Here is a 26,826-nt window from a genome sequence, read left to right on the forward strand (position 1 = left end):
TACTGTAAACACTATAGATGTCATTACTGTAAACATTATAGATGTCATTACTGTAAACACTATAGATGTCACAACTGTAAACACTATAGATGTCACTACTGTAAACACTATAGATGTCACAACTGTAAACACTATAGATGTCACAACTGTAAACACTATAGATGTCACAACTGTAAACACTATAGATGTCAGAGTACTATCTATCCAAATGTAATGTGGCGGCAGCGTAGCCTAGTGATTAGAGCTAGACGAGTAACCAAAATGTTGCATGATCAAATCCCCGAGCTGACATGGTACAAATATCCATTTTGCCCCTGAACAAGGCAGTTAACCCACTGTTCCTAGGCTGTCATTGAAAATAAGAATTTGTTCTTAACTGACTTGCCTAGTTAATAAAACTTTTTTTAAATTATATAAATAATGACTGTGTATTGGGGGGGAGGGGGGTAGAATTGATCTTCATTATATGCAAACACACTGTTGTCCAGGGAGGCATCTCTTTGTTTGAATGATGGCAGTACAGTACAATACAATACAATACAGTACAATAAAATACAGTACAATACAATACAGTACAATGCAATACAATACAGTACAATACAATACAGTACAGTACAATACAATACAGTACAATACAGTACAATGCAATACAGTACAGTACAATACAGTACAGTACAGTACAGTACAATACAATACAGTACAGTACAGTACAATACAGTACAATACAATACAATACAGTACAGTACAATATAATACAGTACAGTACAATACAATACAATACAGTACAATACAATACAGTACAATATAATACAATACAGTACAATATAATACAGTACAGTACAATACAATACAGTACAATACAATACAATACAATACAGTACAATATAATACAGTACAGTACAATACAATACAATACAGTACAGTATAATATAATACAGTACAGTACAGTACAATACAGTACAATATAATACAGTACAATACAATACAATACAATACAGTACAGTACAATACAGTACAGTACAATATAATACAGTACAGTACAGTACAATGCAGTACAATACAGTACAATGCAGTACAATACAGTACAATACAGTACAGTACAGTACAATGCAGTACAATACAGTACAATACAGTACAATATAATACAGTACAGTACAATACAATACAATACAGTACAGTACAATATAATACAGTACAGTACAGTACAATGCAGTACAATACAGTAAAATACAATACAATACAGTACAGTACAATATAATACAGTACAATACAGTAAAATACAATACAATACAGTATAATATAATACAGTACAGTACAGTACAATACAATACAATACAATATAATACAGTACAATACAGAAAAATACAATACAATACAGTACAGTATAATATAATACAGTACAGTACAGTACAATACAATACAGTACAATAAAATACAGTACAATACAATACAGTACAATGCAATACAATACAGTACAATACAATACAGTACAGTACAGTACAATACAGTACAATACAGGACAATACAATACAGTACAGTACAGTACAATACAATACAGTACAGTACAATACAATACAATACAATACAGTACAATACAGTACAATAAAATACAGTACAGTACAATATAATACAGTACAGTACAATACAATACAATACAGTACAATACAATACAGTACAGTACAATATAATACAGTACAGTACAATACAATACAGTACAATACAATACAGTACAGTACAATATAATACAATACAGTACAATATAATACAGTACAATATAATACAGTACAGTACAATACAATACAATACAGTATAATATAATACAGTACAGTACAGTACAGTACAATACAGTACAATACAGTACAGTACAGTACAATATAATACAATACAGTACAACATAATACAGTACAGTACAATACAATACAATACAGTACAGTACAGTACAATATAATACAGTACAGTACAGTACAATGCAGTACAATACAGTACAATACAATACAATACAGTACAATATAATACAGAACAGTACAATACAATACAATACAATACAATACAATACAGTACAATACAATACAGTACAGTACAATATAATACAGTACAGTACAGTACAATGCAGTACAATACAGTAAATACAATACAATACAGTACAGTATAATATAATACAGTTTTGGATGTCAGAAGGTGAATTCACCAATTTGTAAGTCGCTCTGGATAAGAGCGTCTGCTAAATGACTTAAATGTAAATGTAAATGTACAGTACAGTACAGTACAATACAGTACAATACAATACAGTACAGTACAATATAATACAGTACAGTACAATACAATACAGTACAATATAATACAGTACAGTACAGTACAATACAGTACAGTACAGTACAGTACAATACAATACAGTACAGTACAGTACAGTACAACCTTGTTCATTAGTTACAGCAAACAACAGCAATGTGTCTTCTGCTCTGTTCTCAACCCCCCAAACAGCAGACCTCACACATACAGTGCAGCTCCCCTGGATGGAGAGCATGTTGTGGGGTTAAGGGCCTTGCTCAATGGCCCAACGAAAGGGGATTGTTTTGAGGATGTGACCACAGCAGCACTCCAGTGGTCAGATCAATTCTGCCCGTATTTTCCAACCACTGGCCCGGGATTCAAACCAAACACTTTTCGGCCGCAGGTCCAACGCCTGCCAAAGCTCCATCTGATTTGCTGCTGGGCAACAACCTGAGTTAATCTTCAGAAATAAACATGAGTTAATCTGCCAAAATGAAGCCAAAGTGCTATGCAGACATGATTATTATGATGTAGAACAAAAACTTACATGTAGTTGTCATAAACAGCAGCCACAAGAGAGAGCCTCTGATAGTTCTGGGTCACTGCCAGACTGAGCAAAACATAGATACTGTTTTAAAAGTCATCTAATGATTAACTAGGCTATTGAACATTTCTTCAAGTGCAGTTGCAACAACCATCAAGCGCTATGATGAAACTGGCTCTCATGAGGACCGCTACAGGAAAGCAAGACCCAGAGTTACACCAATAAGAAGAAGCGACTTGCTTGGGCACACAAACACGAGCAATGGATATTAGACCGGTGGAAATCGGTCCTTTGGTCTGATGAGGCCAAGTATTAGGTTTTTGGTTCCAACCGCCATGTGTTTTTCAACAGGACAATGACCCAACACACCTCCAGGCTGCGTAAGGGCTATTTGACGGAGACGAAAAGTGATATAGTGCTGCATCAGCTGACCTAGACTCCACTATCACCGATTGAGATGGTTTGGGATGAGTTGGACCACAGAATGAACTAAAAGCAGCCAACAAGTGCTGCTTTTAGTTTTAGACTATTGGAAAAGCTTTCCAGGTGAAGCTGGTTGAGAGAATGCCAAGAAAGTGCAAAGCTGTCATCAAGGCAAAGGGTGGCTACTTTGAAGAATGTATTTTGATTTGTTTAAGACTTTTCTTTGGTTACTACATGATTCCACATGTGTTATTTCAGTTTTGATGTCTTCACTATTAGTCTACAAAAATAGTAAAAATAAACTGGAATGAGTAGAAGTGTACAAACTTTGGACTGGTACTATATATATGTACTATCATTTTATTTGGTTTACTTTAGTCCCCTCAGGTCTTAACCTACAGAAGGACTGTAGTATGTTGTAGATACTTTAGTCCCTTCAGGTCTTAACCTACAGAAGGACTGTAGTATGTTTAGTCCCTTCAGGTCTTAACCTACAGAAGGACTATAGTATGTTGTAGATACTTTTGTCATGTCTTGTTATGTCTGTTCCTGTCCTTTCTCTTCACTCTGTCTCTCTCTGCTGGTCTTTTTAGGTTACCTTCTCTGTCTCTCATTCTTCAGCTGTTCTACATCTCCCCTAACTAGCTCATTCCCTCCTTCCCACCTGTTCTCTCTTCCCCCTCTGATTAGGTCTCTATTTCTCTCTCTGTTCCTGCTACTTTCAGTGTCTGATTCTTGTTTGTGTTTTTGATGCCAGAAGCAAGCTGTCGTCCCGTTTGCTTCCACCTTGTCCTATCCTGTCGGAGTCTGCCTGGCAGGTGCATCCTGCATTATATTAACGTTCTTTTTTGTTCCATTGACTACGTTGGAAGAGGATTTATGCCATTCCTGTTTTTCATTAAAGAACTCTGTTTTCTGTTAAAACCGCTTTTGGGTCTTCACTCAAGTACATAACAGAAGAATCAGACCAAGAATGGACCCAGCGGCTCCGGACCCTTTTCACTCCGCCGTCGAGATCCAGGGAGCGATGCTAGGCAGACACGAGGAGGAATTGTCTGCTGCTCGACATGCCGTTGAGACCCTGGCCGTCCAAGTCTCCGACCTCACAAGACAGGTTCACCAACTCCACCTCGATCCACCGCCCACTTCCAGGGTTTCCGAGTCTCCGGAGCCCAGGATCAACAACCCGCCGTGTTACTCTGGGGAGCCCACTGAGTGCCGCTCATTCCTCACTCAGTGTGATGTGGTGTTCTCACTCCAGCCCAACACTTACTCCAGGAGCGCAGCCCGCATCGCCTACGTCATTTCTCTCCTTACCGGACGGGCGCGTGAGTGGGGCACGGCAATCTGGGAGGCGAGGGCTGAGTGTATTAACCAGTATCAGGACTTTAAGGAGGAGATGATACGGGTTTTTGACCGTTCTGTTTTTGGGGAGGAGGCTTCCAGGGCCCTGTCTTCCCTATGTCAGGGGAATCGATCCATAACGGATTATTCTATTGAGTTTCGCACTCTCGCTGCCTCTAGTGACTGGAACGAGCCGGCTTTGCTCGCTCGTTTTCTGGAGGGTCTCCTCGTCGAGGTTAAGGATGAGATCCTCTCCCGGGAGGTTCCTTCCAGTCTGGACTCCTTAATAGCTCTCGCTATTCGCATAGAGCGACGGTTTGATCTTCGTCGCCGAGCTCGTGGAAAGGAGCTCGCGTTCTCCGTTGCTCCCCTCTCCACATCACTGCCACCTGCCGCATCACTGCCACCCTCCTCCGCCGGCTCGGATGCTGAGCCTATGCAGCTGGGGGGTATCCGCATCTCGGCCAAGGAGAAGGAACGGAGAATCACCAATCGCCTCTGTCTCTACTGCGGCTCCGCTGGTCATTTTGTCTCCTCATGTCCAGTAAAAGCCAGAGCTCATCAGTAAGAGGAGGGCTACTGGTGAGCGCAACTACTCTGGCCTCTCCTTCTGGATCACGCACTACCTTTCCGGTCCATCTCCGCTGGCCCGGTTCATCTGCTTCCTGCAGTGCCTTGATAGACTCTGGGGCGGAGGGCTGTTTTATGGACGAGACCTGGGCTCGGGAACATGACATTCCTCTCAGACAGTTAGGGGAGCCCACGGCCTTGTTCGCTTTAGATGGTAGTTCTCTCCCCAAGATTCAGCGTGAGACGCTGCCTTTAACCCTCACTGTCTCTGGTAATCATAGCGAAACCATTTCTTTTTTAATTTTTCGTTCACCTTTTACACCTGTTGTTTTGGGTCATCCCTGGCTAGTGCGCCATAACCCTTCTATTAATTGGTCTAGTAATACTATCCTATCCTGGAATGTTTCTTGTCATGTGACCTGTTTAATGTCTGCTATCCCTCCTGTTTCCTCTGTCTCTTCTTCACAGGAGGAGCCTGGCGATTTGACAGGGGTGCCGGAGGAGTATCACGATCTGCGCACGGTGTTCAGTCGTTCCAAGGCCACTTCTCTCCCTCCACACCGGTCGTATGACTGTAGTATTGATCTCCTTCCGGGAACTACTCCCCCGGGGTAGATTATACTCTCTGTCGGCTCCCGAACGTAAGGCTCTCGAGGATTATTTGTCGGTTTCGCTCGACGCCGGTACCATAGTCTCCTCCTCCTCTCCCCGCCGGAGCGGGGTTTTTTTTTGTTCAGAAGAAGGACGGGTCCCTGCGCCCATGCGTGGATTATCGAGGGCTGAATGACATAACAGTTAAGAATCGTTATCCGCTTCCTCTTATGTCTTCAGCCTTCGAGATCCTGCAGGGAGCCAGGTTTTTCACCAAATTGGACCTTCGTAACGCCTACCATCTCGTGCGCATCAGGGAGGGGGACGAGTGGAAGACGGCGTTTAACACTCCGTTAGGGCACTTTGAATACCGGGTTCTTCCTTTCGGCCTCGTTAACGCTCCAGCTGTCTTTCAGGCACTAGTTAACGACGTCCTGAGAGACATGCTGAACATTTTTGTTTTCGTTTACATGGACGATATCCTGATTTTTTCACCGTCTCTCTCGATTCATGTTCAGCACGTGCGACGCGTCCTCCAGCGCCTTTTGGAGAACTGTCTTTATGTGAAGGCTGAGAAGTGCACTTTTCATGCCGCCTCTGTCCCTTTTCTCGGTTCCGTTATTTCCGCTGAGGGCATTAAGATGGATCCCGCTAAGGTCCAGGCTGTCATTGATTGGCCCGTTCCTAAGTCACGCGTCGAGCTGCAGCGCTTTCTGGGCTTCGCTAATTTCTATCGTCGTTTCATCCGTAATTTCGGTCAGGTGGCAGCTCCCCTCACAGCCCTTACTTCTGTTAAGACGTGCTTTAAGTGGTCCGTTTCCGCCCAGGGAGCTTTTGATCTTCTTAAGAATCGTTTTACATCCGCACCTATTCTTGTTACACCTGACATCTCTAGTCAGTTTGTTGTTGAGGTTGACGCGTCAGAGGTGGGCGTGGGAGCCATTCTTTCTCAGCGCTCTCTCTCTGACGGCAAGGTCCATCCTTGCGCGTTTTTCTCTCATCGCTTATCGCCGTCAGAACGTAACTATGATGTTGGTAATCGCGAACTGCTCGCCATCCGCTTAGCCCTAGGCGAATGGCGACAGTGGTTGGAGGGGGCGACCGTTCCTTTTGTCGTTTGGACTGACCATAGGAACCTTGAGTACATCCGTTCAGCCAAACGACTTAATGCGCGTCAGGCTCGTTGGGCTCTGTTTTTCGCTCGTTTCGAGTTTGTTATTTCTTATCGTCCGGGCTCAAAAAACACCAAGCCTGATTCTTTATCTCGTATCTTCAGTTCTTCTGAGGTCTCCACCGACCCCGAGGGGATTCTCCCTGAGGGGAGTGTTGTCGGGTTGACTGTCTGGGGAATTGAGAGGCAGGTAAAGCAAGCACTCGCTCACACTCCGTCGCCGCGAGCTTGTCCTAGGAACCTTCTGTTCGTTCCCGTTCCTACTCGTCCGGCCGTTCTTCAGTGGGCCCACTCTGCCAAGTTAGCCGGCCACCCCGGCGTTCGGGGTACGCTCGCTTCCATTCGCCAGCGTTTCTGGTGGCCCACTCGGGAACGTGACGCGCGTCGATTTGTCGCCGCTTGTTCGGTCTGCGCGCAGACTAAATCTGGGAACTCTCCTCCTGCCGGCCGTCTCAGACCGCTTCCCATTCCCTCTCGACCGTGGTCTCACATCGCTTTAGATTTTATCACCGGACTGCCTTCATCAGCGGGGAAGACAGTTATTCTTACGGTAGTCGATAGATTCTCTAAGGCGGCTCATTTCATTCCTCTCGATAAGCTCCCTTCTGCTAAGGAGACGGCTCAGATCATTATCGAGAACGTTTTCCGAATTCATGGCCTTCCGTCTGACGTCGTTTCCGACAGAGGCCCGCAGTTCACGTCTCAATTTTGGAGGGAGTTTTGCCGTTTGATTGGGGCTTCCGTCAGTCTCTCGTCCGGCTTTCATCCCCAGTCTAACGGTCAAGCCGAACGGGCCAATCAGACTGTTGGTCGCATTTTACGCAGTCTTTCTTTTCGTAACCCTGCGTCTTGGTCAGAACAGCTCCCCTGGGCAGAGTACGCCCACAACTCGCTTCCCTCGTCTGCTACCGGTCTATCCCCTTTTCAGAGTAGCCTCGGGTACCAGCCTCCGCTGTTCTCTTCTCAGCTCGCCGAGTCCTGCGTCCCCTCCGCTCAGGCTTTTGTCCAGCGTTGCGAGCGCACCTGGAAGGGGGTCAGGTCGGCACTTTTCCGTAATAGGGCGCAGACTGTGAGGGCCGCTAATAAGCGTAGGACCAAGAGTCCTAGATATTGTTGCGGTCAGAGAGTATGGCTCTCCACTCAGAACCTTCCCCTTAAGACAGCTTCTCGCAAGTTGGCCCCGCGGTTCATTGGTCCGTTCCGTATTTCTCAGGTCATTAATCCTGTCGCAGTGCGACTTCTTCTCCCGCTATCTTCGTCGCGTTCACCCGGTCTTCCATGTCTCCTGTGTTAAGCCCGTTCTTCGCGCCCCCGTCTCGTCCCCCCCCCCATCCTTGTCGAGGGTGCACCCATCTACAGGGTTCGTAAGATTTTGGACATGCGCCCTCGGGGCCCGTGGTCATCAGTACCTAGTGGATTGGGAGGGGTACGGTCCTGAGGAGAGGAGTTGGGTTCCCTCTCGGGACGTGCTGGACCGTTCGCTGATCGATGATTTCCTCCGTTGCCGCCAGGTTTCCTCCTCGAGTGCGCCAGGAGGCGCTCGGTGAGTGGGGGGTACTGTCATGTCTTGTTATGTCTGTTCCTGTCCTTTCTCTTCACTCTGTCTCTCTCTGCTGGTCTTTTTAGGTTACCTTCTCTGTCTCTCATTCTTCAGCTGTTCTACATCTCCCCTAACTAGCTCATTCCCTCCTTCCCACCTGTTCTCTCTTCCCCTCTGATTAGGTCTCTATTTCTCTCTCTGTTCCTGCTACTTTCAGTGTCTGATTCTTGTTTGTGTTTTTGATGCCAGAAGCAAGCTGTCGTCCCGTTTGCTTCCACCTTGTCCTATCCTGTCGGAGTCTGCCTGGCAGGTGCATCCTGCATTATATTAACGTTCTTTTTTGTTCCATTGACTACGTTGGAAGAGGATTTATGCCATTCCTGTTTTTCATTAAAGAACTCTGTTTTCTGTTAAAACCGCTTTTGGGTCTTCACTCAAGTACATAACAACTTTAGTCCCTTCAGGTCTTAACCTACAGAAGGACTGTAGTATGTTTAGTCCCCAGAGGTCTTAACCTGCAGAGGGACTGTAGTGTGTTTAGTTCCCAGAGGTCTTAACCTGCAGAGGGACTTTAGTGTGTTTAGTTCCCAGAGGTCTTAACCTACAGAATGACTGTAGTGTGTTTTTGTGAAGGGACATAGTTTGGCTATTGGAGGCATTTGTACTTCTTGTTCATTGATGAAAAATGTTGATGAGCTCACTATTGTCCAAACCAGTTGTCTTAGACCTGTTGTTTATTATATATTCATGGTTTTAATAAGTCAATGAATTATATCTACTGCTGTCTCCCTAACTGTTGTTCAGGTTCCATTACTGTATTTGACCACTAGGTGGAGACATTGACAACAGTAGGCCTCACCCTGAAGCCCAACCTGTATAGTCTACCACACCTCTCATTTAAACCACCAGCTGAAGAGAGTTTTCTCCTTGTGTCCCCTACATGAGCTTGTCCATTCCCTTTGTGTGATTATTATTCTGATGAAGGCCGGAGCATTAAGCTTTTTAAACTGATATTTATGGTGAGGAGCGTTGGCACCTCTCCCTTTTCAATGACAATAAAACATGTTGGTTGGACCTCGACTCACGTTGGTTGAGCGTCCTACACTTCATTCCAGGCTACACATCATAAAATATATTGAGACAAGTTACAGACAGTAGCCTACAAGTTGCAAAATAAAACTCAAATGATTGAACATGAAATGTACTTCAATATGATTGATAGGCTTAAAGCTACTGTTTAACACAGTCATTATTCAATATGATTGATAGGCTTAAAGCTACTGTTTAACACAGTCATTATTCAATATGATTGAAATAGGCTTATAGCCACTGTTTAATTAATCATCTCAGTTTTCATTTAGTACTTTACATGTCGCTTGTTTGTATCAATTGCAAAGACAACTTTAGCAACTTTGTATTTGTAGTCAGCTTTGTTCTGAAGTTATCGGTGGTCTCAGAGAGAAGGATAAACCATGTGATTCTATGTTTAGCAGAGATCTTCTGTGTATACAGTGACTCAGAAGGGCAAAAAAGCATCTAACACTTAGCTGTTCTAATGGTGTTCTGAGGCAGGAGTTCGATTACGAGCATTTCCTGTTCAAAGTTAATAACAATGGTTTTGGGAAACAGCTCTGTTACGAATTCCCTGCAGGTGATTGTTAACAGCACCTCACAACCCCAAGCTGCACTCTCCACTCCACTCCCCTCCCCATCTGGAGCATGAGAGTCTAGGGCTACGTCTACTAGGGCTGCGTCTAGGGTTACGTCTAGGGCTACGTCTAGGGCTACGTCTACTAGGGCTGCGTCTAGGGCTACGTCTAGGGCTACGTCTAGGGCTACGTCTAGGGCTACGTCTAGGGCTACGTCTAGGGTTACGTCTAGGGCTACGTCTAGGGCTACGTCTAGAGCTACGTCTAGAGCTACGTCTAGGGCTACGTCTACTAGGGCTGCGTCTAGGGTTACGTCTAGGGCTACGTCTAGGGCTACGTCTAGGGCTACGTCTACTAAGGCTGCGTCTAGGGTTACGTCTAGGGCTACGTCTAGGGCTACGTCTAGGGTTACGTCTACTAGGGCTGCGTCTAGGGTTACGTCTAGGGCTACGTCTAGGGCTACGTCTACTAGGGCTGCGTCTAGGGTTACGTCTAAAGCTACGTCTAGGGCTACGTCTACTAGGGCTGCGTCTAGGGTTACGTCTAGGGCTACGTCTAGGGCTACGTCTAGGGCTACGTCTACTAGGGCTGCGTCTAGGGTTACGTCTAGGGCTACGTCTAGGGCTACGTCTAGGGCTACGTCTACTAGGGCTGCGTCTAGGGTTACGTCTAGAGCTACGTCTAGGGCTACGTCTAGGGCTACGTCTAGGGCTACGTCTACTAGGGCTGCGTCTAGGGTTACGTCTAGAGCTACGTCTAGGGCTACGTCTACTAGGGCTGCGTCTAGGGTTACGTCTAGGGCTACGTCTAGGGCTACGTCTACTAGGGCTGCGCCTAGGGCTACGTCTAGGGCTACGTCTAGGGCTACGTCTACTAGGGCTGCGTCTAGGGTTACGTCTAGGGCTACGTCTAGGGCTACGTCTAGGGCTACGTCTACTAGGGCTGCGTCTAGGGTTACGTCTAGAGCTACGTCTAGGGCTACGTCTACTAGGGCTGCGTCTAGGGTTACGTCTAGAGCTACGTCTAGGGCCACGTCTAGGGCCACGTCTACTAGGGCTGCGTCTACGGTTACGTCTAGGGCTACGTCTAGGGCTACGTCTACTAGGGCTGCGTCTAGGGTTACGTCTAGAGCTACGTCTAGGGCTACGTCTACTAGGGCTGCGTCTAGGGTTACGTCTAGAGCTACGTCTAGGGCTACGTCTAGGGTTACGTCTAGGGTTACGTCTAGGGTTACGTCTAGGGCTACGTCTAGGGCTACGTCTAGGGTTACGTCTAGGGTTACGTCTAGGGCTACGTCTAGGGTTACGTCTAGGGCTACGTCTAGGGTTACGTCTAGGGTTACGTCTAGGGTTACGTCTAGGGCTACGTCTAGGGTTACGTCTAGGGCTACGTCTAGGGCTACGTCTAGGGTTACGTCTAGGGTTACGTCTAGGGTTACGTCTAGGGCTACGTCTAGGGTTACGTCTAGGGCTACGTCTAGGGTTACGTCTAGGGTTACGTCTAGGGCTACGTCTAGGGCTACGTCTAGGGCTACGTCTAGGGTTACGTCTAGGGCTACGTCTAGGGTTACGTCTAGGGCTACGTCTAGGGCTACGTCTAGGGCTACGTCTAGGGTTACGTCTAGGGCTACGTCTAGGGCTACGTCTAGGGTTACGTCTAGGGTTACGTCTAGGGCTACGTCTAGGTCTACGTCTAGGGTTACGTCTAGGGCTACGTCTAGGGCTACGTCTAGGGTTACGTCTAGGGCTACGTCTAGGGCTACGTCTAGGGCTACGTCTAGGGTTACGTCTAGGGTTACGTCTAGGGCTACGTCTAGGGCTACGTCTAGGGTTACGTCTAGGGTTACTTCTAGGGCTACGTCTAGGGCTACGTCTAGGGCTACGTCTAGGGTTACGTCTAGGGTTACGTCTAGGGTTACGTCTAGGGCTACGTCTAGGGCTACGTCTAGGGCTACGTCTAGGGTTACGTCTAGGGTTACGTCTAGGGCTACGTCTAGGGCTACGTCTAGGGCCACGTCTAGGGCTACGTCTAGGGTTACGTCTAGGGCTACGTCTAGGGCTACGTCTAGGGCCACGTCTAGGGTTACGTCTAGGGCCACGTCTAGGGCTACGTCTAGGGCCACGTCTAGGGTTACGTCTAGGGCTACGTCTAGGGTTACGTCTAGGGTTACGTCTAGGGTTACGTCTGGGGCTACGTCTAGGGCTACGTCTAGGGCTACGTCTAGGGTTACGTCTAGGGCTACGTCTAGGGTTACGTCTAGGGTTACGTCTAGGGCTACATCTACTAGGGCTGCGTCTAGGGTTACGTCTAGGGTTACGTCTAGGGTTACGTCTAGGGCTACGTCTAGGGTTACGTCTAGGGCTACGTCTAGGGTTACGTCTAGGGCCACGTCTAGGGCTACGTCTAGGGTTACGTCTAGGGCTACGTCTAGGGCTACGTCTAGGGCTACGTCTAGGGTTACGTCTAGGGTTACGTCTAGGGCTACGTCTAGGGCTACGTCTAGGGTTACGTCTAGGGTTACGTCTAGGGCTACGTCTAGGGCCACGTCTGGGGTTACGTCTAGGGCCACGTCTAGGGCCACGTCAGGGTTACGTCTAGGGCCACGTCTAGGGCCACGTCTAGGGCTACGTCTAGGGTTACGTCTAGGGTTACGTCTAGGGCTACGTCTAGGGCACGTCTAGGGTTACGTCTAGGGTTACTTCTAGGGCTACGTCTAGGGCTACGTCTAGGGCTACGTCTAGGGTTACGTCTAGGGATACGTCTAGGGTTACGTCTAGGGATACGTCTAGGGATACGTCTAGGGCTACGTCTAGGGTTACGTCTAGGGTTACGTCTAGGGCTACGTCTAGGGCCACGTCTAGGGCCACGTCTAGGGCTACGTCTAGGGTTACGTCTAGGGCTACGTCTAGGGCTACGTCTAGGGCTACGTCTAGGGTTACGTCTAGGGCTACGTCTAGGGCTACGTCTAGGGCTACGTCTAGGGTTACGTCTAGGGCTACGTCTAGGGTTACGTCTAGGGTTACGTCTAGGGTTACGTCTAGGGCTACGTCTAGGGCTACGTCTAGGGCTACGTCTAGGGTTACGTCTAGGGCTACGTCTAGGGTTACGTCTAGGGTTACGTCTAGGGCTACATCTACTAGGGCTGCGTCTAGGGTTACGTCTAGGGTTACGTCTAGGGTTACGTCTAGGGCTACGTCTAGGGTTACGTCTAGGGCTACGTCTAGGGTTACGTCTAGGGCTACGTCTAGGGCTACGTCTAGGGTTACGTCTAGGGCTACGTCTAGGGCTACGTCTAGGGCTACGTCTAGGGTTACGTCTAGGGTTACGTCTAGGGCTACGTCTAGGGCTACGTCTAGGGTTACGTCTAGGGTTACGTCTAGGGCTACGTCTAGGGCTACGTCTAGGGTTACGTCTAGGGCTACGTCTAGGGCTACGTCTAGGGTTACGTCTAGGGCTACGTCTAGGGCTACGTCTAGGGCTGCGTCTAGGGTTACGTCTAGGGTTACGTCTAGGGCTACGTCTAGGGCTACGTCTAGGGTTACGTCTAGGGCTACGTCTAGGGCTACGTCTAGGGTTACGTCTAGGGTTACGTCTAGGGTTACGTCTAGGGCTACGTCTAGGGCTACGTCTAGGGCTACGTCTAGGGTTACGTCTAGGGCTACGTCTAGGGTTACGTCTACTAGGGCTGCGTCTAGGCCTACGTCTAGGGTTACGTCTAGGGCTACGTCTAGGGTTACGTGTAGGGCTACGTCTAGGGTTACGTCTAGGGTTACGTCTAGGGCTACGTCTAGGGCTACGTCTAGGGCTACGTCTAGGGCTACATCTAGGGTTACGTCTAGGGCTACGTCTAGGGCTACGTCTAGGGTTACGTCTAGGGCTACGTCTAGGGCTGCGTCTAGGGTTACGTCTAGGGCTACGTCTAGGGCTACGTCTAGGGCTACGTCTAGGGCTACGTCTAGGGCTACGTCTAGGGTTACGTCTAGGGCTACGTCTAGGGCCACGTCTAGGGCCACGTCTAGGGTTACGTCTAGGGCCACGTCTAGGGCCACGTCTAGGGCTACGTCTAGGGTTACGTCTAGGGTTACGTCTAGGGCTACGTCTAGGGCCACGTCTAGGGTTACGTCTAGGGCTACGTCTAGGGCTACGTCTAGGGTTACGTCTAGGGTTACATCTAGGGTTACGTCTAGGGCTACGTCTAGGGCTACGTCTAGGGTTACGTCTAGGGTTACGTCTAGGGCTACGTCTAGGGCTACGTCTAGGGTTACGTCTAGGGTTACATCTAGGGTTACGTCTAGGGCTACATCTAGGGCTACGTCTAGGGTTACGTCTAGGGTTACATCTAGGGTTACGTCTAGGGCTACGTCTAGGGCTACGTCTAGGGCTACGTCTAGGGCTACGTATAGGGTTACGTCTAGGGCTACGTCTAGGGCTACGTCTAGGGTTACGTCTAGGGTTACGTCTAGGGCTACGTCTAGGGCAAGGGGGAGCAAATTACTGCATGTGGGCCATTTACAAATATATATATATATATTTATTCTCCCAATTTCATGGTATCCAATTGGTATGTGTAAAACCTGGCAGTACTACTGATTTCTCTGAGAGTGAGGCAGATATATATTATTACTGTGTAAAACCTAGCAGTACTACTGATTTCTCTGAGAGTGAGGCAGATATATATTATTACTGTGTAAAACCTGGCAGTACTACTGATTTCTCTGAGAGTGAGGCAGATATATATTATTACTGTGTAAAACCTGGCAGTACTACTGATCTCTCTGAGACTGAGGCAGATATATATCATTACTGTTTAAAACCTGGCAGTACTACTGATTTCTCTGAGACTGAGGCAGATATATATTATTACTGTGTAAAACCTGGCAGTACTACTGATTTCTCTGAGACTGAGGCAGCTATATATTATTACTGTGTAAAACCTGGCAGTACTACTGATTTCTCTGAGACTGAGGCAGCTATATATTATTACTGTGTAAAACCTGGCAGTACTACTGATTTCTCTGAGACTGAGGCAGATATATATTATTACTGTGTAAAACCTGGCAGTACTACTGATTTCTCTGAGACTGAGGCAGATATATATTATTACTGTGTAAAACCTGGCAGTACTACTGATTTCTCTGAGACTGAGGCTGTCACGACTTCTGCCGAAGTCGTTGCCTCTCCTTGTTCGGGCGGTGCTCGGCGTTCGACGTCACCGGTCTTCTAGCCATCATTGATCCATTTTTCATTTTCCATTGGTTTTGTCTTGTCTTCCCACACACCTGTTTTCAATCCCATTCATTACCTGTTGTGTATTTAACCCTCTGTTTCCCCTCATGTCTTTGTCAGAGATTGTTTAATTGTCAGTGTTGTTATTTTGTTGTGTTGGTGCGCGACGGGTCCTCGTACCCATGTCTTTCATGTCTGTACGTTTTAGTGTTATGGAGCATGTTCCATTGACATTTATTAAAATACTCCATTTACACTTCATTTTGACTCTCCTGCGCCTGACTTCCCTGCCACCTATACACACGACTCTGACAGAGGCAGATATATATTATTACTGTGTAGAACCTGGCAGTACTACTGATTTCTCTGAGAGTGAGGCAGATATATATTATTACTGTGTAAAACCTAGCAGTACTACTGATTTCTCTGAGACTGATGCAGATACATAGTATTTAGCATAAAAAAACATGATTATTTGTCTTTCTGAAATGAAACCAAGTGATAGATTTTAAACAAACACGTCTGTCATTGAACAGCCCCATGCCATAATTTGATCGTTAAAAAACACACCCAATTCTTTCATAATTTCTTAAACAATAAAAGCTAATTTACCAACATTTCTGAAAGTGGATATAGCATTTTGGAATGAAACTTTTCTTATGTTTCCCCATCTGAGCTCAGAGTAGATGAGAGACATAATATTTGTCTCTGTTGTGTTGAAGCCCAATCAAGCAGGAGAGACCAGCCTCACCAGTGCCCAGCGGTCTGTCCATGAAGAGTGACCGGTCTATGGGTACACCTATACGGTTTAGAGAGGGAGACTTTTCTACTGAACAAAGGTAAGAAGAACTCAAGGATCATGGTCAGCGAGTTAAACAACACTGTCTCTAGTCATTTCTCCTCTCCCATTTTACCATTTATTTTTGTTGTTTTCATAATCCATAGGCTAATGCTTTTTTCAATTTTCACAGTCCTAAAACAATATTAAACATGTATCATGTGTATCATGTTTTGTCCACAGAAACCAACAAGAGAGATCAGAGTCAAAGATTGTCAGTGGTCAGTCTTCCCAGAGTCTTCAAACAGACCTGGCCTCTATATTCAGTGTATGTTGTCCTGTTATGTACATTTGTTTTTGTTTACCTCAAGTAAGGTTGATCTGTCAATCATTCATTAATGTGTTGATGAGAAAGTGTTTCTTCTCTTGCTTATATTATTTACTTTATTTATTTCAGTTGCTTGAAGATAATATTATGACATTTGTAAAGAACGAGCTGAAGATGTTCAAGAAGATTCTTCGTCCAGAACTCCCAGAAGGCTTTGAGAGACATAAGCAGGATAAGGAAGTGGATGCTGAAGATGAGAAGCATGAGAGCAGTGCCAGAGAGGGGGCTCTGAAGATCACACTGCACGTCCTGAGGAAAATGAACCAGAAGGAGCTTGCTGACACACTGGAGAAAAGTAAGAGCTGTCTGCCTCATGTTGAATGCTGTTTTATAACAAACATTTAAAAGTTGTAGCTCAAGTACAGCTAAAATAGCTTTGAATTCAATGATATTGTAGATGCCTTAATACAACACTTAGTGACCTCATCAAGTAGCAGCAGCAGCGAGAGAGAGATTCTGACCTTAGTTCTTTTGTTATGTCTTTGTTTTAGTATGGTCAGGGCGTGAGTTGGGTGCGTTGTCTATGTTCCGTTTTCTATGTAGTATTTATGTGTTTGGCCTGGTATGGTTCTCAATCAGAGGCAGGTGTCGTTAGTTGTCTCTGATTGAGAATCATACCTTTCCTTTTGTGTTTCGTGGGTGTTTATTTTCCGTGCCATTGTTTGTTTCCACACGGAACTGTTTAGGTTTTTTTTTTCACGTTGTCGTTTATTGTTTTGTTCAGTGTTCTTATTAAAAACCAAGATGAACACTTACCACGCTGCGTATTGGTCCGATCCTTGCTACTCCTCCTCAGAAGAGGAAGGAAGGAAGACGTTACACAACATTAATGATACCATCAAAAATAATAATAATAATAATAATATAATCAGTCACTCTAGTGTGTAATGCATTATGAAATCATGTACACATTTATACGGGCGTTTAAGGGAAAACAACATGATTATAATGTAGAACTTTATAACAGTCCAACAACACTGTATGCATTAAAACAGATGTAATATTAATATCATCTGTGTTATTTCTTCATTCAGATGAACTTGCTGTGATTTGCCAACGTGAACTCAAATCTAATCTAAAGAAGAAGTTTCAATGTGTATTTGAGGGGATCGCTAAACAAGGAAACGCAACACTTCTCAATAAGATCTACACAGAGCTCTACATCACAGAGGGTGGAACAGGAGAGGTCAATAATGAACATGAGCTGAGACAGATTGAGACAACAACCAGGAAACAAGCAAGACCAGAGACTGCAATCAAATGTAACGACATCTTCAAACCCTTAACTGGACAAGACAAACTTATCAGAACTGTGCTGACAAAGGGAGTCGCTGGCATTGGAAAAACAGTCTCTGTGCAGAAGTTCATTCTGGACTGGGCTGAAGGAAAAGCAAATCAGGATGTCCAATTTGTATTTTCATTCCCTTTTCGGGAGCTGAATTTGATGAAAGGGGAAAAACACACTTTGATTGAACTTCTCAATCACTTCTCAATGGAAACCAAAGAATCACGAATTTCCAACTATGACAAGTACAAAGTTCTGTTCATCTTTGATGGTCTGGATGAGTGCCGATTGCCCCTAGACTTCCAGAAGAACAAGATCTGTTGTGACGTCACAGAGTCAACCTCAGTGGATGTTTTGCTGACAAATCTCATCAAGGGAAATCTGCTTCCCTCTGCTCTCCTCTGGATAACTACCCGACCTGCAGCAGCCAATAAGATTCCTTCAGAGTGTGTTGACCAGGTGACAGAGGTACGAGGGTTCAATGACCCACAGAAGGAGGAGTACTTCAGGAAGAGATTCAGTGATGAGGACCTGGCCAGCAGAATCATCTCACACATAAAGACATCAAGGAGCCTCCACATCATGTGCCACATTCCAGTCTTCTGTTGGATTTCTGCAACAGTCCTTGAAGACATACTGAAACATAAGAGAGAAGAGGTGCCAAAGACTCTGACTGAGATGTACACACACCTTGTGGTGTTTCATACCAAACATCAGAATGAAAAGTATCTTGGGAAAGAAGAGACAGGTCCCGACTGGAATAAAGAGAGCATTCTGTCACTGGGAAAACTGGCTTTTCAACAGCTTGTGAACGGCAATCTGATTTTCTATGAAGAAGACCTGAAAGAGTCTGGCATTGATGTTAATGAAGCCTCATTGTACTCAGGATTGTGCACACAGCTCTTTAAAGAGGAATGTGGTCTGTACCAGGACAAGGTGTACTGCTTCGTGCATCTGAGCATTCAGGAGTTTCTGGCGGCTGTATATGTGTTCCTTTCATTCAGCAACAACAATGAGAATCTTATGACCAAACCTCAATCAACATCCAGGAACCTTTTTGCGCTGTTCAGAAACAAGCCTGGAGTTACTTTCTACAAGAGTGCTGTGGATGAAGCCTTACAAAGTGAGACAGGAAACCTGGACCTTTTCCTCCGCTTCCTCCTGGGCCTCTCACTGGAGTCCAATCAGAAGCACTTACGAGGTCTACTGACAATGACAAGAAGCAGCTCACAGAGTCATGAAGAAACAGTCAAGTACATCAAGGAGAAGATCAGGGAGAATCCTTCTCCAGAGAGATGCATCAATCTGTTCCACTGTCTGAATGAACTGAATGACCATTCTCTAGTGGAGGAGATCCAAAGCTACCTGAGATCAGGAAGTGTCTCCAGTGATGAACTCTCACCTGCACAGTGGTCAGCTCTGGTCTTTGTGTTGCTGACTTCAGAAAAGGAGCTGGATGTGTTTGACCTGAAGAAATACTCCAGATCAGAGGAAGGTCTTCTGAGGCTGCTGCCAGTGGTCAAAGCCTCCAGAGCTGCTCTGTGAGTAAATACAAATACATTTAAGTGCTAATCATCAGGAAGAAATATTCACTTTAGAGAAAAATATGAATTGTTGAAAAACAGATATACTCAGTGCATTGCTGTTCACATTAGTATAACAATTGTAGTATCTGGGATCTACATCTGTTTATATTAGTTACTGTGCTGTTACTAAGCTGTAATGCATTATGGCAGTGTTACGTTACTACACCTAATAGGAAATGCACATGCGCCCAGGGTGCCGGGAACTGTAGAGCACGAGGGAACTGTAGAGCACGAGGGAACTGTAGAGCGCGAGGGAACTGTAGAGCGCGAGGGAACTGTAGAGCGCGAGGGAACTGTAGAGCGCGAGGGAACTGTAGAGCGCGAGGTAACTGTAGAGCGCGAGGTAACTGTAGAGCACGAGGGAACTGTAGAGCCCGAGGTAACTGTAGAGCGTGAGGGAACTGTAGAGCGCGAGGGAACTGTAGAGCGCGAGGGAACTGTAGAGCGCGAGGGAACTGTAGAGCGCGAGGGAACTGTAGAGCAAGAGAGCGCGAGGTAACTGTAGAGCACGAGGGAACTGTAGAGCATGAGGGAACTGTAGAGCGCCAGGGGTTTTGACTAAACGAAAACTAACTGTACTCCCGTCTCCTGCCTGGTCATTTCTCCACAACACAAATATTACAACAACGTGACCATATATTTCTAGGAGATTAAAGATGAATCTATATGTTTTTTGAGAGAATAAACCAAATGCATATGCCATTGTCCTTCTACACTGCTGGTGTTAAATGAACAGTGTGTTTGTGAAATCATGATGATCTCTCTGTCAGACTGTCGGGCTGTGGAGTCACGGACAAAGGCTGTGCTTCTCTGGTCTCAGCTCTGAAGTCAAACCCCTCACACCTGAGAGAGCTGGATCTGAGTAACAATGACCTGAAGGATTCAGGAGTGAAGCTGCTCTCTGCTGGACTGGGGAATCCCCACTGTAAACTGGAGACTCTGAGGTCAGTGTTCCTGTAGTTGGTCAACAAGTGATAACTGTTCACCAGATCTACATATGTTTACCAGACACATAGTCCACATCACATGTGTTTACCATACACATAGTCCACATCATACAGACACACATAGTCCACATCATATGTGTTTACCAGACACATAGTCCACATCATACAGACACACATAGTCCACATCATATGTGTTTACCAGGCACATAGTCCACATCACGTGTTTACCAGGCACATAGTCCACATCACATGTGTTTACCAGGCACATAGTCCACATCACATGTGTTTACCAGGCACATAGTCCACATCACATGTGTTTACCAGGCACATAGTCCACATCACATGTGTTTACCAGACACATAGTCCACATCACATGTGTTTACCAGGCACATAGTCCACATCACATGTGTTTACCAGGCACATAGTCCACATCACACAGACACACATAGTCCACATCATATGTGTTTGGACAGTGAAGCTTACAGGTTTAAATTTGCTGCTATACTCCAGTATTTTGGATTTGAGAAAACAGTTTAATATTAGGTGACAGTACAGAACGTCACCTTTTAATTAGAGGTTAATGGTGAGAGGTTAGTATGTTTGGTTGTTGCCTCTGTAACTCTCTCACTCTTTATTATTAATGATTCAGTCATGATCTTTCTTAATCATGGCAGTCACAAGCTTGTTGTAGTCATTGTTGCGACAGAATATCAGACCAAATACAAATCTTTTGACTATTTTAATAGACTATAAGTGAATTGGTCAGAATACTTATGACCTCTTCAGATAGGGGGACTCGATACATGAATTGCTTTTAGTTTTCTAAACGTGAAACAGACATGTATAAAAGAATGCCCTCAAATTAAAGGTGACATCAGTAGCGTGCCGTGGTTCTGGGGCCCGGGCCTTCAGTGAAGTCCTACACAGTCCCACCCAAATTAATCCACCTCTTATTACTATCATTATGATGCCATGGCTCTAGACACTATACATTTAGACAGAAACGCAGTATAACCAGGCGTTGCGTCACCTTGAAATGTACATTTTTATTCAGAGAATTGCAGGGGAAGAGTACAATACATTTTCATTGTGCAGCTTCGTTGCCCTGCGCGCTTGTTCGTTGAGCTGTAGATCCACTCGGGTGTCCCCAAAAGTTTTCAAAAGCACCATTGTTTGTAAGTGCCCAGCCGTACTTTGGTGTCTCGTTGCTGCCTTGGTTAGACAACTCAGGTTTGCAAAGCCAGTGTGGCTCCAAACACCAAATCGATCACTTGCAAATAATAGACATTCCCAGCAGTACAGTTTGCAGTGCTTCTCAGAGCCTGTCTTTGTAGCGTCGGCTTTGTAGCGTCGGCGTCTACCTCTCCTGACAATGTCTAACTTTTCTTGAAAAGTTTGTCTTGAGAATGGCGTTATAATTATATCCTCAACCAAATCGATATCTTCTCCTTCTGCCATTGTGGGTTGAAAAAACAGCTTAGTAGTACGCAAATTAATTAGTTTATCAATTTCAGTTTCCTAGTTCTGAGACCTGCCCATATAGGACCTGCCTCTCAATATTGGTAATCCAATCAAAAGACGTGCAGGCACTACGCCTGCTAGCTGGCTCCTGTGTAACACTGGAGCCAGCCAGCAGGCGTACAATAGCCAACTCTAAAGCTGATTGGTTGACACTAAATTTTAATTTCCATTCACTTTAAGCTACAAGCGCCCGCACTGTTGATTCTGAAGGCCTGAGGGCAGATTTTAGACCCCTGGCAACACATGATGGCTGAATATCATTGGATAAAATATCTAACATAAAGACCAGCCCTCCAAGTCTCAACCTGGGGCTGGAAGCAGTGCAACCAAGAGGAACGCTATGAAATGAAGAGTGTAACTCTTACTCTGGGGAATAATTTAATACATATTTGTGGGAAAATATATTTAAAAAAATATATATATTCTGATGATGTTTAGGCCAGCAGAGAAGGTCTTGCTGGCCCTGACGGCCCACCACTGTGTGACGTTATATAAATAAATAGGACATTAACGCTTGACTAGTAACCGGAAGGTTGCAAGTTCAAATCCCCGAGCTGACAAGGTACAAATCTGTCGTTCTGCCCCTGAACAGGCAGTTAACCCACTGTTCCTAGGCCATCATTGAAAATAAGAATTTGTGCTTAACTGACTTGCCTAGATAAATAAAGATACAATAAAAATAAATACTGCCACTTTAAATAACACATTTGACTGTCAATATATATATATATATATATATATTACACTGTCAATATATATATGGTGTGGACTGTATACTCAGTACAATCTAAATCTGACACCTCACTGTCTGTCTTTTGACTGATGCTGTTTTTAAACTGGTCTGGTCAGTCTACTCAAATATTTGGACTTCAGATTTTTCTCTCTACAAGCCATACTTTGATCATTTTGTAATTTCTAAAAATGATACATTCATTTATGAATAGATATGAAAGCCATCTGGACTCTGATATATCTTATTATGTTGAAGAAATTTCTTGACACTATTTTCACCACCAAAGAATATCAGTGTGATTTTAATATGATTTGACTCTTTGCAGGCTGTCAGGCTGTGGAGTCACGGACAAAGGCTGTGCTTCTCTGGCCTCAGCTCTCATCTCAAACCCCTCACACCTGAGAGAGCTGGATCTGAGTAACAATGACCTGAAGGATTCAGGAGTGAAGCTGCTCTCTACTGGACTGGGGAATCCCCACTGTAAACTGGAGACTCTGAGGTCAGTATTCCTGTAGTTGGTCAACAAGTGATAACTGTTCACCAGATCCACATGTGTTTACCAGGAACACATAGTCCACATCACATGTGTTTACCAGACACATAGTCCACATCATATATGTTTACCAGACACATAGTCCACATCACATGTGTTTACCAGGCACATAGTCCACATCACATGTGTTTACCAGACACATAGTCCACATCATACAGACACACATAGTCCACATCATACAGACACACATAGTCCACATCACATGTGTTTACCAGACACATAGTCCACATCACATGTGTTTACCAGACACAGAGTCCACATCACATGTTTGGACAGTGAAGCTTACAGGTTTAAATTTGCTGCTATACTCCAGTATTTTGGATTTGAGAAAACAGTTTAATATTAGGTGAATGTACAGAACGTCACCTTTAATTAGAGGTTAATGGTGAGAGGTTAGTATGTTTGGTTGTTGCCTCTGTAACTCTCTCACTCTTTATTATTAATGATTCATTCATGATCTTTCTTAATCATGGCAGTCACAAGCTTGTTGTGGTCATTGTTGTGACAGAATATCAGACCAAATACAAATCTTTTGACTATTTTAATAGACTATAAGTGAATTGGTCAGAATACTTATGACCTCTTCAGATAGGGGGACTCGATACATGAATTGCTTTTAGTTTTCTAAACGTGAAACAGACATATATAAAAGAATGCCCTCAAATTAAAGGTGACATTATATAAATTAATAGGACATTATATACTGTCACTTCAAATAAAACATTTGATCTCAAATCCAAAATGCCGGAGTATAAAGCCACATATAAAATGTTATCTTCACTGTCAATATATATATGATGTGGACTGTACACTCAGTACAATCTAAATCTGATACCTCACTGTCAAACTAGATATGGTGTGGACTGTATACTCAGTACAATCTAAATCTGACTCCTCACTGTCTGTCTTTTGACTGATGCTGTTTTTAAACTGGTCTGGTCAGTCTACTGAAATATTTGGACTTTATATTTTTCTCTCTACAAAACATGCTTTGATCATTTTGTAATTTCTAAAAATGATACATTAATTAATTAAGCCATCTGGACTCTGATATTTCTTATTATGTTGAAGAAATTTACTGCCACTATTTTCACCACCAAAGAATAGCACTGTGATTTTAATATGATTTGATTTGCAGGCTGTCAGGCTGTCTAGTCACAGAGGAAGGCTGTGCTTCTCTGGTCTCAGCTCTGAAATCAAACCCCTCACACCTGAGAGAGCTGGACCTGAGCTACAATCACCCAGGAGACTCAGGAGTCAGACTGCTCTCTGCTGGACTGGAGGATCCACACTGCAGACTGGAGAAACTCAAGTGTGTAGAGGGTTTATGTCAATGTTCATATCAGACATGTTTGAGTTATCAGGCTAGTTAAGACAAACATTATTACCACCACTTTGGCATAGTTGTGAGTGTGTGTGTGTGTGTGTGTGTGTGTGTGTGTGTGTGTGTGTGTGTGTGTGTGTGTGTGTGTGTGTGTGTGTGTGTGTGTGTGTGTGTGTGTGTGTGTGTGTGTGTGTGTGTGTGTGTGTGTGTGTGTGTGTGTGTGTGTGTGTGTGTGTGCTTTGCGTTCACGTGTATCAGTTATTGACTGTCTGTTCTTCTGCTTTCCGCTACAGTGTGGAACATGGTGGAGAGAACAGAATGAAACCTGGACTTAGAAAATGTGAGTGTTGACTTCTGTGAAGAATATGACTAAGAATAAGTCAAAGTCAAAGACCACCATCATTACTTGGTCGTATTAAATATAAGTTGTAGTTCTACAGAAGCAGAAATCAGGGACACTAAAGTTTAGAAAGAGTTGCTTTGACAATGTGTGTGTCTGTGTATGTGTGTGGTGTGTTCGTGTAACGCTAGACATGTGTGTGTGTGTGTGTGTGTGTGTGTGTGTGTGTGTGTGTGTGTGTGTGTGTGTGTGTGTGTGTGTGTGTGTGTAATTAATGGGAATAAGTGTGTTTTATATTACCATACAGTATAACAGTTGATCAATCAAAAGTCTCAAGTTACCTTAACTTCTCCTTTTGATACCTAGAAACATCTACGTTAAATGAATTAGTGAAAGGTGAGTTAACATTCTAATGTGAATGATGATGATTTCTAATATTGTGTCTGGTTTCATCCATCAGATGCCTGTGATCTCACACTGGACCCAAACACAGCACACAGACTCCTCCCTCTGACTGAGGATAACAGAAAGGTGACACGTAGCAGAGAGACACAACCGTATCCTGATCACCCAGAGAGATTTGAGGTCTGGCAGCAAGTGCTGTGTAGAGACAGTCTGACTGGGCGCTGTTACTGGGAGGTAGAGAGGAGTGGGGGATTGGCTGACATTGGAGTGACATATAAAGGAATCAGCAGGAGAGGAGAGGGTAATGACTGTGTTATTGGATCCAATGACAAGTCCTGGAGTCTGTTCTGCTCTGACAACAGTTACACTGCCAGGCACAATAATAATCCCACTACCATAGCCGTCCCCCTCCAGCTCCCACAGAGTAGGAGTGTATCTGGACTGGCCTGCCGGCACTCTGTCCTTCTACAGAGTCTCCTCTGCCACACTGACCCACCTGTACACATTCTACACCCCATTCACTGAGCCCCTCTATCCAGGGTTTAAGGTTAATGATGTTGACTCCTCAGTGTCGCTGTGTCAGGTGTTCATGGGGCCAAAAAAGACATGATGTTTCACTCTAATCATGTGTTTTATGTTTGATCACAATATGATCATGTAAATACAATTTAAATGCATGGAGTAACACACACACCAAATTTGGACCAGTTTATTCCTGGAAATAATAACCATGGTAACTCTGTGTCAATGGACACACACACTCGCACACTGGACACACAATAACACACACTGGACAAACTGGACAAACTGGACACACACACACACACACACACACACACACACACACACACACACACACACACACACACACACACACACACACACACACACACACACACACACACACTGTAAGTGAAAATGTTAATTGAATGTGCCCATAACTGAGTATGTGACTAACCTTGTGAAACTGTCCTATTATAGTGTCCTGTTCTTCTGAATATTTGTAGATTAGATTTGTAATAGTGTTATAGTAATGAATAAAGTTCAGTTCCAGCTTCACACTGAAACAAAAAACCATAACAATAAGATAATAATAATATAACCAGCCAGGTGAAATGATTTGCTGTATTCCTGAACTAAAGCACCAGTGCATGAACAGTTGTAAAGGATGAACTGCATAATATATATATATATATATTAATGACAAGACAAGATCTAAAAACAGTCATTTGTTGATTGTGTCAGACGCTGTAGTTTCCTTATACCTGTGACTTTTTGTTCTGTTTAAACGTTTTTTTTAAAGGTGTAGATCAGCATAATATTGTGGAAAGAATGTTGCTTCCATCAATGTAATTGTCTGCATCATTTCCAATCCCCCATATATCTTTGGGGTAAATATACATACCCATACACGCATGCATACATATACACATATATACATACCCATACACGCATGCATACATATACACATATATACATACCCATACACGTATGCATACATATACACATATCTATATAGACAGACATATACACATATATACATACCCATACACGCATGCATACATATACACATATCTATATAGACAGACATATACACATATATACATACACATACCTATATAGACATACATATGAAC

The 26,826-nt window shown here is 44.5% G+C and overlaps 1 protein-coding gene across 1 annotated transcript in view; it reads left to right on the forward strand.

Moving 5' to 3' along the window:
• The window catches only part of LOC135536126 (NLR family CARD domain-containing protein 3-like), a 28,076-nt gene extending 1,539 nt beyond the window's left edge, over positions 1–26,537 (forward strand). Inside the window, 10 exon segments of the mRNA XM_064962521.1 lie at positions 16,052–16,168; positions 16,351–16,435; positions 16,565–16,790; positions 17,530–19,321; positions 20,137–20,310; positions 22,893–23,066; positions 24,259–24,432; positions 24,738–24,784; positions 25,245–25,588; positions 25,590–26,537. Coding sequence (XP_064818593.1) covers positions 16,052–16,168; positions 16,351–16,435; positions 16,565–16,790; positions 17,530–19,321; positions 20,137–20,310; positions 22,893–23,066; positions 24,259–24,432; positions 24,738–24,784; positions 25,245–25,588; positions 25,590–25,799 — 3,343 coding nt within the window. The 3' untranslated portion in view covers positions 25,800–26,537.
• The last annotated feature ends 289 nt before the right edge of the window (positions 26,538–26,826 follow it).

Source organism: Oncorhynchus masou, unplaced genomic scaffold (genome assembly GCF_036934945.1).
Source record: "Oncorhynchus masou masou isolate Uvic2021 unplaced genomic scaffold, UVic_Omas_1.1 unplaced_scaffold_560, whole genome shotgun sequence".
Taxonomy (NCBI): Eukaryota; Metazoa; Chordata; class Actinopteri; order Salmoniformes; family Salmonidae; genus Oncorhynchus; species Oncorhynchus masou.